Source organism: Oryctolagus cuniculus, chromosome 5, assembly GCF_964237555.1.
Source record: "Oryctolagus cuniculus chromosome 5, mOryCun1.1, whole genome shotgun sequence".
In the NCBI taxonomy this organism is placed as follows: Eukaryota; Metazoa; Chordata; class Mammalia; order Lagomorpha; family Leporidae; genus Oryctolagus; species Oryctolagus cuniculus.
Window position 1 is genome coordinate 145,651,121 of NC_091436.1, and position 15,076 is coordinate 145,666,196.

Genomic DNA, 15,076 nt, shown 5'->3' on the forward strand with positions numbered 1-15,076 from the left:
TATACTTCCATAAATATTAGTCTATACCACAGAGTAAATGAAGAGGAGAAAGCCTCAAACGAATGAAAGACCACATTTTTGTTCTTTATGCTTTAGAAGTTCACCTGGACCCCTACCGGACATGGTGCCCTGTTGCGGACTGCCAGACCGTGTGTCCCATTGCATCAGGTGACCCAGGACAGCCTGTGCTGGTGGAATGCCCTTCTTGCCACCTGAAATTTTGCTCCTGTTGCAAGGATGCTTGGCATGCAGATGTCGCCTGTAGAGACAGTCAACCTATTGTCCTGCCAACAGAGCATGGGTAAGAAATGGAACTTTGTCCCTGGGATTATTCACTAATGTGTTTAGAAACTTGAAATGTGTTGCTTGGGGAAGTTGTTACATTGTGATGGTGTTTGGAGATTGGTTATTTTATTGTGAAAATTCCCAGAGAAGTGCCTCAGAATCAGCAAACTGCTAACAAAGAATAACCCCAAAAATGCATTTCTAAAAAGAATTTTAGTTATCAACCCCAGAAGAATCTTCCAGATACAACTGTAGGAATTTTGTTTGCTCTTTGCTCTTTTAGGTAGAGAGGTCCCATGCTCCACTGGTTCTCAGGAGCATGTTAGGGCTTGTCCACAGCTATTTATTGCATTGGTATACAAAGGTATGTCAAAGAGGTCATGGAAAATGGAATTAAAGGTAGTTATTCTGGTGCAGAAAAAATTTAGAAAATATGCATAATTTTGTCATATTACATATCCTCCATGAACATTTTGAATACCTTTCCATATGCATGGATTTCAACCTTTTTTTTTTTTGGTCCCCTAATACACTTATGTTTTAATTTCATTTTTTGAGAGTTCTAGAGATAGTCTTGTATTTTGTTCTTCCTGCTTGCAAAATGAGACCTGACTTCTTTTCTTCCTTGACTAAATTGCCAGCCCATGAGATATGCACATCATAGCAATAGAAACAAGTGAACAGTAATAGAAATTAGAGGCGTCAATCCTTAGGTGAGAGAGGTTCTCTTGTCATTCTCTGTGCACTGAAACTATGGTGCCAAAGTTGAGATTTGTTATGAGGAGAAGCAATTAAATCTGTGTCTTTCAGTACCCAGTGTTTTTATAGCAGCAGTAGGGCCCAGACAGAGTGAGGGACCTTTGTGTTCGGTCCCTTGCTTTGCTTGAGGCTATGGCTGTCCTGCATCAGCAGGAACAGATTTCCAGTGTCATGGTCCAGTTGGCTCAATCACTTTGTGCTCTTAGAGTGTGCAGAGCAGTCTCTAGAAATAGTAATGCTACCTGGCTTAGACACTGTGCTTGAATCTCTTGCCAAACAAAAGGAAAAAAAGATCCAATACACATAGCAGGCCTTAGCCAGGCTCAAACCAGCGCTTTTGACATTTTTACTGCTACAACAGTCAGCAACCTGGGTGTCGCAGGGCAATATGAAGAACTCACAGGGAAGGAAGAGTTGAGTTCTGACATTGTCACTTGGTGTCTGGGTCTCCTCATACAAGTCATTCAGTGCCTGTGAAACTGTTTCCCCATGGAAGAAAAAGCATTGGAATAGTACCTGTCCCACCACTATTTAGGGTTAGTGTCTGTATGAAGTCCAATCATGGATTTGATACTTTGAGAACCAAGTGTTGCTGTGTGCTGGGTGGGGGTTTTGATAAACAGTGGCTAATGTGTAATCCAGTGCTGTGGCTCCCCTGTCCCTTGACCCCATCTCAATGTATGCTACCTTTTTGTTTTCTTATGTCCCTTTTGGGGTGAGTCTGTACTGGCTGCTCACTTGCAGGTCTTTTCAACAATATTGGACATTTATTTTATAGTATTGCTTACTAAGACCATTCTCCCACTTGTTTAATGAGCAGATCATTAGATTCATGATCTATGCCCAATTTGGATCGTAAGCTTGTATCCCTGCTGTGGAGCTGACTCCTTGCACTTCTTATCCAGACAATGTATGCTTGGGAAATGAAATATTAATTTGGCAATAGAATGAGTTAAATCAACTGTGGAAAGTATAATGATGTAATTTTTCTCACAGCCAGAATAAATACATTTTCTTTCCTGCTTTGAGTTATCTGGACAGCTAGTAATCTACGTCTTCCCTATTTTTACCCTCAACCCTTGCTTTGGAAGTGACGTAAGCATTGATAACTGAGGGTGCATTCGTTACTATCAGAAGCCCTGGGGATTCAGCTGATGATTGTCAATTGCATGCAATTTCTCACCCGTGTTGTTTCTAGAGCCCTCTTTGGGACAGATGCGGAAGCCCCCATTAAGCAATGCCCAGTCTGCCGGGTTTATATCGAACGCAACGAAGGCTGTGCTCAGATGATGTGCAAGAACTGCAAGCACACATTCTGCTGGTATTGTCTCCAGAACCTGGACGTAAGTTCCACCTGTAAGGGGTTTCGCACCTAGCTTTCCTTGACTGCATCTGCACCACAGCCGCTATCCCACAGGTTTTCCTTTTAAAGTGATCAGCTTATTTGTGTCCTGCAAAAGGATTTTTTTTCTTTGCCAGACCTTGTGAGTCTGCTATTTGATTGGTTTTAATTATTTTATTAAGAATTGTAGGTACTTAGGGACTACTGTGTGATATTTCAATACAGGAATACAGTGTGTACTGATCCAATCAGGGTAATCAACATTTCTCCTTCTTTGAAGGTACTTTATGACTAGGGGCTTGGAGTTCCTTTCTTCTACTACTTTAGGTTTTTACACACACTCTTTTTAATTAGCTTAAGTATATCACCTTGGCTTTAAAGGCAAGGGGGGTATTGCCCAATACCTTTATGTAAAGGAATATTAGTGGATTAGTTTTCTATTGCTATTGTAACAAATTATCACGAACTCCACGGCTCAACACAGATCTGTTACCCTACAGTTCTGTGCACGGCAAGTCTGACAGGAGTCCCACGCTGTTGGGCAGGACTGCATTTGTTTGTGGAGGCCCTGGGGAGAATCTGTTTCCTTGCCTTTTCCATCTTTTCTAGGCTGCCCACCCTTCTTGGCTGTGGCTCCTTCCTCCATCTCAGTGCCAACAGCATTGTATCTCGCTGACACTTTTTCTGAGTCTCTGCCTTTGAACACCCTTATAATGAGATGGCACCATTTAGATAGTATAGCTTAGTCTTCCCCATCTCAAGGCCTTTAATTTATCTTCACACTTTCAAAATGTCTTTTGCTAATGTAAGGTAACCAGTTTTCAGGTTCTGGGGACTAGTTCTTAGGCATGGGGATTGGTCTGCCTCCCACAGTTAGGTTGTTTTCCTCTTTTATAATTTAAGGAAAACACCTGTTCACATCAGTAGTGTTTCTTAACTAAATCTCATTTACTGGCATGACACAGTACTGCTACTGTTTGGTCAATATTCCCTTAGAAAATCAAGGGAGTTAGCCAAATTATTGTTCCCTCTTTTACTCTTCATGATGGAGGTTTAGGGTGATATCTATGAATAAGAATCTTTGTAAAACGTTTTTTACTTTTTAAGATTTTTGATTGACATGTTAATACTTGAATATTTTATGGGGTATAGTGCAATATTTCAACATAGATATCAGCATAAATTGATCAGATTGGGCCATTAGCATCCCCATTTCTTATTTTTTTCTTTGTGATTGGAGCTCCTTTCTTCCACTTTGTTATACAGTATATAGTACATTATTAGAATAAGAATTTTAATCAGGAGGAGATGTTTGGTGTAGCGGTTAAGATCTACCCGGGACACCTGCATCCTATATTGTGGCACCTGGATTCAACTCCTAGATCTGCTCCTAATTCCAGCTGCCTGCTAATGTGCACCCTGGAAGGCAGCAGGTGATGGCTCAAGTGCTTGAGTCCTTGCCACCCAAGTGGGAGACCTGGACTGAGTTCCCAGCTCCTGGCTTCAGCCTAGCCCAAACCCATCTGTTGCTGGCATTTGGAGAGTGAACCAATGGATGGGAAATTCTCTCTCTCTCTCTTTCTTTCAAATGCATAAAACAGCAAATAAAAGTTAAGAATTTTGATGATAGTCTTTCAAGAAGAAATACCAAGTGGGGAGAAGAAGATGGTCATTTTGCATGCTAGAAGTACAGCAGCTCACATTGAAGGAAATATTTTCCTTTAAATTTTTGTTTTGGATTTATCATAGCCTCTTGTGTAATAGTTATATTTGATATTTGAGGCCTATTATAATTCTAAATCAGCAATATTATGGATAAGGATTTCAGAGTGTATGGCATACGTGCATTATGAAAAAAAGAAATCTTTGTTGTTTTCCTTCAGATTTATTTAACCAGAGTGTTAATTGGATTCATATCCACATGGAGGCCGAACCCATGAGGTTCTCCTTAGAAGGCAAGAATATAAGACTAAATGTGTGCAGCAGATCTACATCCCTTAGCTGAAATACGTTTGGAGGCCAGTGCTAGCTGAGAACACGCTGTTCTCTTGCTGTGCTGCTCTGGTTCTCCAAATGAAGTGGTGCAGATGTTCAGTGGCTGGAGACACAGATTTCAAACACTGCAGCATCTTTCTCTCCTCACTGTCTAATGAGATCCCATTCTGTCTGTTTTCTCCAGGGCTACTGACTTGCTGGTAATGATCTTGTTCTGTAGACAAATGTTCTATGTCACAGAGTGGCACTGATCTCTGTTTTTAGGGATGTGGAGAGCACAGGGCCAGGAGAGGGATGGTGGTCTAAAATCCAACTCTGTGATAGATACCAAGATTCTGAGTGTTGCTGGGGTATTGAGTTTGTTCCTGCCTTGATGCTCAGCCCTGCCAGGACAGGGTATTGCTTTTTTTTTTTTTTTTTTTTTTTTTTTTTTGACAGGCAGAGTGGACAGTGAGAGAGAGAGACAGAGAGAAAGGTCTTCCTTTGCCGTTGGTTCACCTTCCAATGGCCGCCGCGGCTGGCGCGCTGTGGCCGGCACACCGCACTGATCCGATGGCAGGAGCCAGGAGCCAGGTGCTTTTCCTGGTCTCCCATGGGGTGCGGGGCCCAAGCACCTGGGCCATCCTCCACTGCACTCCCTGGCCACAGCAGAGGGCTGGCCTGGAAGAGGGGCAACCGGGACAGAATCCGGCGCCCCGACCGGGACTAGAACCCGGTGTGCCAGCGCCGCTGGGCGGAGGATTAGCCTAGTGAGCCGCGGCGCCGGCCATGGACAGGGTATTGCTAATCTTCTTTGGACTCCTGTTCCCACTTGTAGCCTCACACACTTGTCCCTGCCAATGATCTTGTCTCACCTGTGACTTCTATTTCTGTTCTCTCATTTAAAACAAGTCAGTGAATAAAATGAGCAAGCTTTTCTCCAGCCTACATCTTCTCCTCCCTGCCCCTCTATTTTTCTCCTTGGTTTGGAAGCCAAGCTTCAGTGAATCCTGGTTACCTCTTGCTGTTGACATCCCCTCCCCTGCCAATCACTGTAGTGCACTCAGATTGCCACCCTGCCACTTCCTGCCTATATTTTCTCTCCAGGATCTTGAGTAATTTCTTACTGGTGAAACCCAGTAGATGCTGCCATCCCCACCTTGCATAGTTCTTTTGCTGCATGGCCTCCCCCCGTTTCAGTGATGCAGCCTCTGCTGGTTTTTCTTTGGTCTCCATGGCCATATCTCAGTTCCCTCTCCAGGTCTTCTCTGAGCTATTCTTTTTTTTTTTTAACTTTTATTTAATGAATATAAATTTCCAAAGTACGGCTTATGGATTACAATGGCTTCCCCCCCATAACGTCCCTCCCACCCGCAACCCTCCCCTTTCCCACTCCCTCACCCCTTCCATTCACATCAAGATTCATTTTTGATTCTCTTTATATACAGAAGATCAGTTTAGCATACATTAAGTAAATATTTCAACAGTTTGCTCCCACACAGAAACATAAAGTGAAAAATAATAGATGATTTTTTAAATGATGATGAAATCAGATCAGACCTATTGTCATGTTTAATCCCAGTGAGAGTCAAGTTGGGAATTGCTAATTTCTTCTTTTTTTTTTAACAGAAGATCAGTTTAGTATACATTAAGTAAAGATTTCAACAGTTTGCACCCACATAGAAACACAAAGTGAAATGTACTGTTTGAGTACTCGTTATAGCATTAAGTCTCAATGTACAGCACATTAAGGACAGAGATCCTACATGAGGAGTAAGTGCACAGTGACTCCTGTTGTTGACTTTACAAATTGACACTCCTGTTTATGGCATCAGTAATCTCCCTATGCACCAGTCATGAGTTTCCAAGGCTATGGAAGCCCCTTGAGTTCTCCGACTCTTATCTTGTTTAGACAAGGTCATAGTCAAAGTGGAGGTTCTCTCCTCTCTTCAGAGAAAGGTACCTCCTTCTTTGAAGACCTGTTCTTTCCACTGGGATCTCACTCACAGAGATCTTTCATTTAGGTGGTTTTTTTTTTTTCTTTTCTTTTTTTTTTTGCCAGGGTGTCTTGGCTTTCCATGCCTGAAATACCCTCATGGGCTTTTCAGCCAGATCCAAATGCCTTTAGGGCTGATTCTGAGGCCAGAGTGCTGTTTAGAACATCCGCCATTCTATGAGTCTGCTGAGTATCTCGCTTCCCATGTTGGATCACTCTCCCCTTTATTTATTCTATCGGTTAGTATTAGCAGGTACTAGACTTGTTTATGTGCTCCCTTTGACTCTTAGTCCTTTCATTATGATCAATTGTGAACTGAGATTGATCACTTGGACTAGTGAGATGGCATTGGTACATGCCACCTTGATGGGATTAAATTGGAGTCCCCTGGTATGTTTCTAACTCTACCATTTGGGGCAAGTCAGCCTGAGCATGTCCCAAACTGTACATCTCTTCCCTCTCTTATCCCCACTCTTATGTTTAACAGGGATCACATTTCAGTTAAATTTCAACACTTAAGAATAACTGTGTATTAATTACAGAATTAAACCAGTCATATTAAGTAGAACAGACAAAAAAAAAAAAAAACTACTAAGAGGGATAATGTATTAAGTTGTTCATTAACAGTCAGAGCTATGCTGATCAAGTCACCGTTTCTCATAGTGTCCATTTCACTTCAGGAGGTTTCCTTTTTGGTGTTCAGTCAGTTGTCACCGATCAGGGCGAACATATGGTATTTGTCCCTTTGGGACTGGCTTATTTCACTCAGCATGATGTGTTCCAGATTCCTCCATTTTGTTGCAAATGACTGGATTTCGTTGTTTCTTACTGCGGCAGAGTGGACAGTGAGAGAGAGAGACAGAGAGAAAGGTCTTCCTTTTGTCATTGGTTCACCCTCCAATGGCCGCCATACCTCGCTGATCCGAAGGCAGGAGCCAGGTGCTTCTCCTGGTCTCCCATGGGGTGCGGGGCCCAAGGACTTGGGTCATCCTCCACTGCCTTCCCAGGCCACAGCAAAGAGCTGGCCTGGAAGAGGGGCAACCGGGACAGAATCCGGCGCCCCGACCGGGACTAGAACCCTGGGTGCCGGCGCCGCAGGCGGAGAATTAGCCTCTTGAGCCGTGGCGCCGGCCCTGACCTATTTTTAAACGTTTGAAAGATTCTCGGCTTCTCAGTCTACACCTCTTCCTGGATAATCTCATTTGCCTCCGTGGTTTCTTCTGCGTCAGGGACATGAAAGCTCAAGTCTTTTTCCCAACATCCAGATCTGTAAAATCTGTATAATGAGTTACCTTTTGAAAAGTGCTGCTGCTTGGAGATATCAACTGTCTCAAGTTCAGCTTGTCCAAGCAAAACCCCTCTCTGTGTTGTCACTTCTCTTGACAAAGCCACCACCTCCTTTCTGCCCAGCAACCTTCCTCTCAGCTGTGATTTCTTCTCTCTGTTTCTCCATCTGGTTACCCTCTCATCTCGTGACTGTGCCATCCTCCTCTCCATCCTTCCCTCAGCCACTCTCACTTGGTTTGCTACCACAGCCTTTTGCTCAAAGTCTTCCTATCCTGTGTTATACCTCTGCTAGGGCCCATGATTACCTTTCTAGGAAAATCAATCAGTTCATTGATGTCTTGAGTAGAATCGATCAAGAGTCTTATTGAGAGGTTGGCATTGTGATGTAGCAAGTAAAGCCCCTGCTTGTGACTCCAGCATCCCATATGGATATTGGTTTGAGTCCCTGCTACTCTACTTCTGATCCAACTCTCTGCTGATGTACCTAGGAAAAGCAGAGGAAGATGGCCCAAGTGTTTGGGCCCCTGCCACCCATGTGGGAGACCCAGATGAGGCTCCTGGCTCCTAGCTTTAGCATGCCTCAGCTCTGGCTGTTCCAGCCATCTGGAGGAGTGAACCAGCAGATGGAAGATTTCTCTCTGTCTCTTTCTCTCTCTCTCCCTCTCTCTGTAACTCTGACTTTAAATAAATAGATAAATATTTAAACGAGAGTCTTATTATTATCTGTTTTCATTCAGTGATTTACAACACTATATTCTAAAGATTATATATTCTAAAGATTATGGGCCTGGAATTCCTGGAGAGAGCTATTAACATCCCCAGAGAGAGACTTCGTTTCCATTACATGGTATGATGTGGCTTGTATCCATCAGTCGATCCAAAACCACACATTTACTGAAACCTTTCTGTTTTTCAGAATGACATTTTCCTCAGACATTATGACAAAGGGCCATGCAGGAATAAACTCGGTCACTCGAGAGCATCAGTGATGTGGAACCGAACACAGGTAATCCTGAACTTGAAGGGAGCATGAGACAAACAAGGAGCCCACCCATTCATCCTCGTCACTCTCTTCCCTTCCCATCCATGCCTGTCTGGGATGTTCTGGGCTGTGATAGGGAGAAGTGATGGGGCAACTGCCAAAGTCTCCATGCAGATAACAGTGACCTACAGAATCACAGCAGACCTCTTTCCCCTTGACATTCGATGGAATGACCCCTAAATCGCTGTAATGCTTAATAATGATGCCTATCAGAGGCAGCGCTGGACAGTCCCATGAGCCCCTGCTGGGACTTAGAACCCTCTGTACCTGCCATTGTGTGTTTGTGTGGTAGGTTCAAAGGGAGTCATGGTTTATTTTTATATTTATCAAAGGCCACGGTTCTTTTGAGGGAGTCAGTGCTAACATCCCAGCAATCATTAACATCCCTGTGAGAATATAGAGGCAACTCAGGTAGAGAAAGTGCCAACAGCAATGGCTTCTGAGTAGATTGAGCTTGAGACAGAGCTGGAGTTAGCATTTGGTTTGCTCTCACCCTCGATTTTGATTTTTTTGTGTCTCCCTGGTTTGTACCCATTTTGGGCCAGTGCTGGGGTGCTAGTGAAAAGATCCCATAGATATAACTTTTATATGCTCCAAATGATGTCTTATTTATTCAGGCTGCTTGAATGATTTAGACAGCAGAAATTCAAGGGCTCTCTTCCTGCTTCAAAGATGTCCATTTTTTGTTGGGTCCTCCCTTGATGAAGAACAGGGAGAAAGGAAACAAGCTCTCAAACATTTCTTCTTCTTCTTCTTTTTTTTTTTTTTTTTTTTTTTGATATAAGGAAATGTTTATTGGAGCTATTTGATTGTGTTCAGGTTCAAGGCTACATAGCTGATTCCCAGGAGTCACAATTCACATGGAAAACAATGTGGTGACCTTCAAGGCACATCTCTTCCATAGGGCCACTAATCACATCATGAGGACCCTACCCTTATAATTTAATTCATCTCCAAAGACCTTATCTCCAAAATCACACTGGGGATTTGGTTTTGGCATATTAATTTGGAGGGCACAATCCATAGCAGATGGTGCAGTTGGAATAAATACACATGTAGGAAGATTTAACTGCTGAAACATGCTTTTCTTTTAAATTTCTAGGTGGTGGGGATTCTCGTAGGATTGGGCATCATTGCCTTGGTGACTTCACCCTTGTTACTCCTGGCCTCACCCTGCATCATCTGTTGCGTCTGCAAGTCATGTCGGGGCAAGAAGAAAAAGCACGACCTGTCCACAACCTAAGGATCTCTATTATGTCCATGTGCCACAAATGTCTGCGTTATATGACATAGCACACAGCGATAAAGCCCTACGTAGTGACCTTGTCTCCTTGCCAAACTTTGGAAGTGCCTCTGTGTCCAGACTTTGAACTTGCCTGCCAGCCTTCGGCATTGACAAAGGCCAAGTCCTGGGTGCAAGTGTTCCGTGTAACAAGAACCAGGCTCTACAATTCAGGCTGTGTCTGTGGAGCATGTTGGGCACTTTGGGGAGATTGGGAAGAACACACATATCATTTTCTCATCTACAGGATCCCACTGAACTGTTCAACTTCCAGCCAATTCAAGGAGCCTGCCATTCGATGTAATAAATGAGTTGTGGTTGGTAACACATATGATAACAGAAACCCCATTCTCTTCTGTCTTGATTTGACCACCATGAGACACCTGAGGGAAGCCTGGTGTAGGAGGGGAAGGATGGACTGCAGAACAGAGAATTTTCATGAGAGCTGGAAGCAGCCTGCTTATCTTAGGAGTCAATGGCTTTGTGCTACTGGCTGTGCCGTTCCCAGCGTTCCCGCAGTGACCTGGCAGAAGCACAATAGCTTTCTCCTTGTCTGATCTCAGCTTCAGGCAGGAGAAACTGCTGTGCAAGAGGGTGTTGTCTTTTCCTCAGTAATCAGGTTGCAGCATGTGAAACAGCATGGTCTAATTTAGGGTCTCTCCCTCAGCGAAAAAGAACTTTCCTGGGGCCAACTTGTCTTTTACAGCCTGGACTTGTGGTCTACAAAATTGCTTTATATGAAATGTGGATCTAGTGGTAAAGACTCAAAATCTCCCTGATAGATACCAGGGGTCTTTCTCAGGCTCTGTGTTCCCAACAGATCTGAAATTAGACTTAAAAGTGTACCACGAAAATACATGTTAAAGTCCATCTGGAATCCATATGACTTGCAGCCTATCTAGAATTTCTACCAATTGGACCTGCATGGATATACTCAATAATAAACACAAATTCATTCTATCCTGTGACTAAAATAGCTTAATATAAATCAAGCTTAAGATATTTTGCATATTATATATGTGAATTTTGGTTGCAAGTTCGTATCTTACCCAAGGGTATAGACTCAGAAATATTAATCTTTTAAAATAGTACCTAGAACAATATCATAGTATGTCTATTTATAAAAATATTCATTGATAATCAAGTTATTTACATGTTTTCATACATAAGTCAGAGCAGCTCTGTTCTTGATAATTTAGTGCTGTGTGTACAGGCACTGATAAAACAACAAAAATGTTTAACAAATAAAATGAAAATGTTTTATATCTCTTAAACAGTTTTGATTTATATCACCTCATTTGTGACTTATTTTTCCCATTAGACCATTAGTCAGACTTGAATAGATGGGTGTTGAAGAGGCAAAACCTTTTTCTCCAATAACAGGATTGTATAATGGTCATTAGCATTGTGCCCGGTGCTTCATGAGAACTGTACTAAATGTTAACAGGGAGCTTTGTTTGAAGCCAGGCTATCCTATCAGGAATCTTCAGGATCTATGATACTGTCTGAGATAACTGGGTAACTGGATTACTCAGATGCTGCTATCCTGTACCTGTTATTAAAGGCTGATGCTATGCCTCTGTAATGGGAGTTTCCCAAGTGAGGATATGTCTATTTATGGAACTTCCATTCGCACGTATTCATTGATATCTGATGTATGTGAACCTAGATGAGAACTCTGGGAAAACTTTTGAATGACAGCCAACCCAAATCATTTTTAATCATTTATTAGAAATTTCTCAATAATTGTCTGTTTTTAAATTTCTAAACACTTCAGAAAAAGAAACCCTTGCTCTATCAGAGTATTTCATATTGGGATACACATAAATGTAAATATATTTAAAGTGTGAATTTGTTTTGTCTTACACGTAGCCTACTGCCTCAGTATAGGTAAAAGGCGTCGATAATTGCTCAGGGGATCACCGGAACTCAACTGAAATTGAATTTTTATAACAAGAATGTCCATAGTGGCAATGTCCTCTTCTGTTAGTAAAATCTCTCTCGTGCACTAAGAATTTTTAAATGGGGACTGATTTCAAGTCACCAGAAATGCTGTATGCTCAGTGGAAGAGCTCCTAAAGTTGGATTAAAAGGTGGAAGAAAATACCTGTGCTATTTCCTTGGTAAACCTGAAGGAATTTGTCTTCTCACAGAAATATTACAACGGAATGAGCTACTTTTTTAGCCAGGGCTCAAGAGCGGGGTTTGTTTGTCAAACTGATTTGAAATAACTGGATTTGATTTTTTTCAATGTTGAAAAATGCCTGAAAAATAGAGACTTCTTCCTTAAATAGCTAAGTGTGTGTGAGGTTTTCAGAAGCAACTGGCACAGGTTGGTAGGTTAAACACAGACATCTCTGGTGCATCAAAGGGGGTGATACAAGCCAATCTGGAGACTTTGTTTACCAAGGAGTGAGCTGACAACTTGGTTAGCAGGGGCTGGTGTTTTCCTGTTAGGTAACTGACCAGTGAAAGGGTTTGACCTTGACTCCTTCCTCTGTCTGCCAGCTTTATCCTTTCCTAGCGATTTTCTTTCTGTCTAAGAAAGAAATATGGACTTACCTAAGAATGTTAGATGCTGTGACACAGCCATTTTTGTGTGTGTTTAGAGTAGTACAATCCATTTGAGATAGAAATTAAAAAAAAAAATCCATCGCTAAAATGTAATCTGGATGTAATAACCTACCATCCAGAAAAATTACAGGATATAATGGCATAACATTTAGCCAGTGCCCCTTCTAGGAATTCTTCTCTTGTCATTAGATAGGGGAGTGGGAAGGCAGGCCATGTGGAAGCGTATGTTAGAATCTTCGGCGTTCTATTTGTACCTGCTCTGGGTATTTGCTTTGGACTTGAAATCTGTACTTTGAAAGAGGCCTTTGAGAAACACGTAGTCCACAGTGTGAATTTTCTTGTAGCCTGCATCACAAAAACATTAGCTATCCAGGTTGGAAAATCTACATGTTTATTTGATTGTAAATCACTATTTCTTCAAACCCCAAAGTTTCTCTTAAAAATCATTCTGAACCTAAATCTGAATTACCTTTTAGCCTCCCCTACATGGTTCTTCTAGAATATTTTTCTTTTTGTTCACGAATGGATGCCTTCATGTGCGTAGAATTATGTGTACATGTATAGTAGCTTCAAGGATAATTTCAGAATGCCTTCAATGAATGACATTTTATAAAGATGTCACAATCGAGATCCATAGACTGTTACATCTCATGTTGATTCATGATCCAGGAAGTTTTGTTATGTTATTAAGAAATTGCTATTGTATTATTTTTTTTTTTCAATTTTTTTTGGGGGGGAAGAAACCTGTTTTAGTCTCTCTGGCCCCAATAAATGTGAGCAGGAAATCATGTGTGTGAACCTTTGTTGTGCTGCACAGTTCTAGACACTTTGAATTTTGTCCTCTAAGAATCAACCAAATTCCAGATTTAAACTGTAAATTGCAATGCCGTCTATGGGAATAACTCTTGTTACTTCATTTCTTAAAAAAACTGGGGCAATGCATTTACTTGTTGCAGACTTTCTTATTGTGTGTGTGATATTCCACGCTGCCAGGGCACAACAATTGATCACTATCCAGAGAAATAACCAACCATACAGATCTTTGATCATTCTAATAAGAAATGCTGCCAGATGTCAAAGCCATTAGTTCTGTAAAATGAGGGTTGGATTAGATGTTCTTTAAGGCCGGTCCTTTTCTTCCAGAAGTCTCTTAGAAGAATGTGTTTCCTTGGTATGATTTTAAAAGAAAAGATTTACGTTACAGTTTTAACTTAAGGTCGTTTCCATTTGATTAGTATTCAAGGCAGTACTCCCTTGAGTTGAGTGCCAGAAGTCTGGTTAACAACCAGAACTTGTGTTACAGCAAAACCAAAGACTCACTTTCCTGTACTGGTGTTGATGGCTTTTTATTGAGTGTTGTATGTTTCTAAAGTGACACCTGAGTATGAAGGCTTACAACTGACTTACAATTCAAATTTAATTTTCTAATGATTCAGTTTTGAAGCAATCAAAGGATCATTTTAAAACATTTTGCGTTTGTGGTTTTTTAATTTTCTTAATCCTGTCCTAGAATGTCAACATTATTTCATTTTCAAAATGTTTATTGTTTCTTAAACTTAAATTTGCATTCCCAAAGAAATATTGAATGAACCATTTTCTAAAGCAGTGATTTTAATCAGTACCCTCACCAGCAAACTCAGTGCAATGTAAATTATGAATCTAGTGAATCTGGAGGAGAATGATAATTAAGTTTTACTGTAATTCAATTATTTTCATTTATTAGATAATATATCTGGTTTTCCCTTGGATCCTAAAGGTAATGTTCAAATGTACATCATGAGAAAGAAAGAAAATGATTTCTTCAAATAATTTGTTAATAGCAATTATATTTTATTTGTATATTTTTATATAAATAATGTATGAGAACAATTCCTGTGAGATGAATGGAGCAGATATTAGATCCATTCCATAGAAAAATACAAGCAATGGTTTAGTGTTCATACTATCGATGAATGTTAGCCAGAAAAGGAGTTCACACCTCCTTGAAAGTGCATCCATAATCTTTCATCCTGAAAGCAATCATTCCAAACCTTCCTTTACCTCCGAATCTGAGTACCAAGAGAACATATGCCCCCCTCAATTGTCTTCCTCCATGAAGGTGTGTATAAGAAAACGGTTTATTATTTCAAATCATCATTTAGAGCCTGTGTTCATAATTTAGAGTAGACATTACTAGGACACATAGGCCACCCCTGAGGTCAACTGCCATTGCTCTGGGGTTCAGCAAGAGAAAGGCAGGATGGAGGGATATTCACTAAAGAACAAGGCCACGTGCATTTGACTTGTTAACATTGGAACCACACTTAAAGATGATGCATGAGGGTATTTCAAAAAGTTCATGGAAAATGGAATTAAATGTTGTTTATTTTTATGCAAAACAACTTTGAAATACTGCTTAGTTTTTCATAATATTCATTTTCCATGAACTTTTTGTTTTTATTTTTATTTTGTTTGAGAAACAGAGAGCTGCCATCTTCTGACTGACTTGCTAAATGTCCACAATAGCCAGGGCTGGGCTGAGGCTGCAATCCAGGT

The 15,076-nt window shown here is 41.1% G+C and overlaps 1 protein-coding gene across 17 annotated transcripts in view; it reads left to right on the forward strand.

The window, feature by feature from the left end:
• The window catches only part of RNF144B (ring finger protein 144B), a 203,681-nt gene extending 190,355 nt beyond the window's left edge, over nt 1-13,326 (forward strand). For all 17 annotated transcript variants that reach the window (XM_051832579.2, XM_070074316.1, XM_008274113.4 and 14 more), the window contains 4 exons: nt 97-301; nt 2,243-2,387; nt 8,560-8,649; nt 9,788-13,326. In XM_051832579.2, the coding sequence (XP_051688539.2) occupies nt 97-301; nt 2,243-2,387; nt 8,560-8,649; nt 9,788-9,928 (581 nt within the window). In that variant the 3' untranslated portion in view covers nt 9,929-13,326. The remainder of the gene's footprint in view (nt 1-96; nt 302-2,242; nt 2,388-8,559; nt 8,650-9,787) is intronic.
• The last annotated feature ends 1,750 nt before the right edge of the window (nt 13,327-15,076 follow it).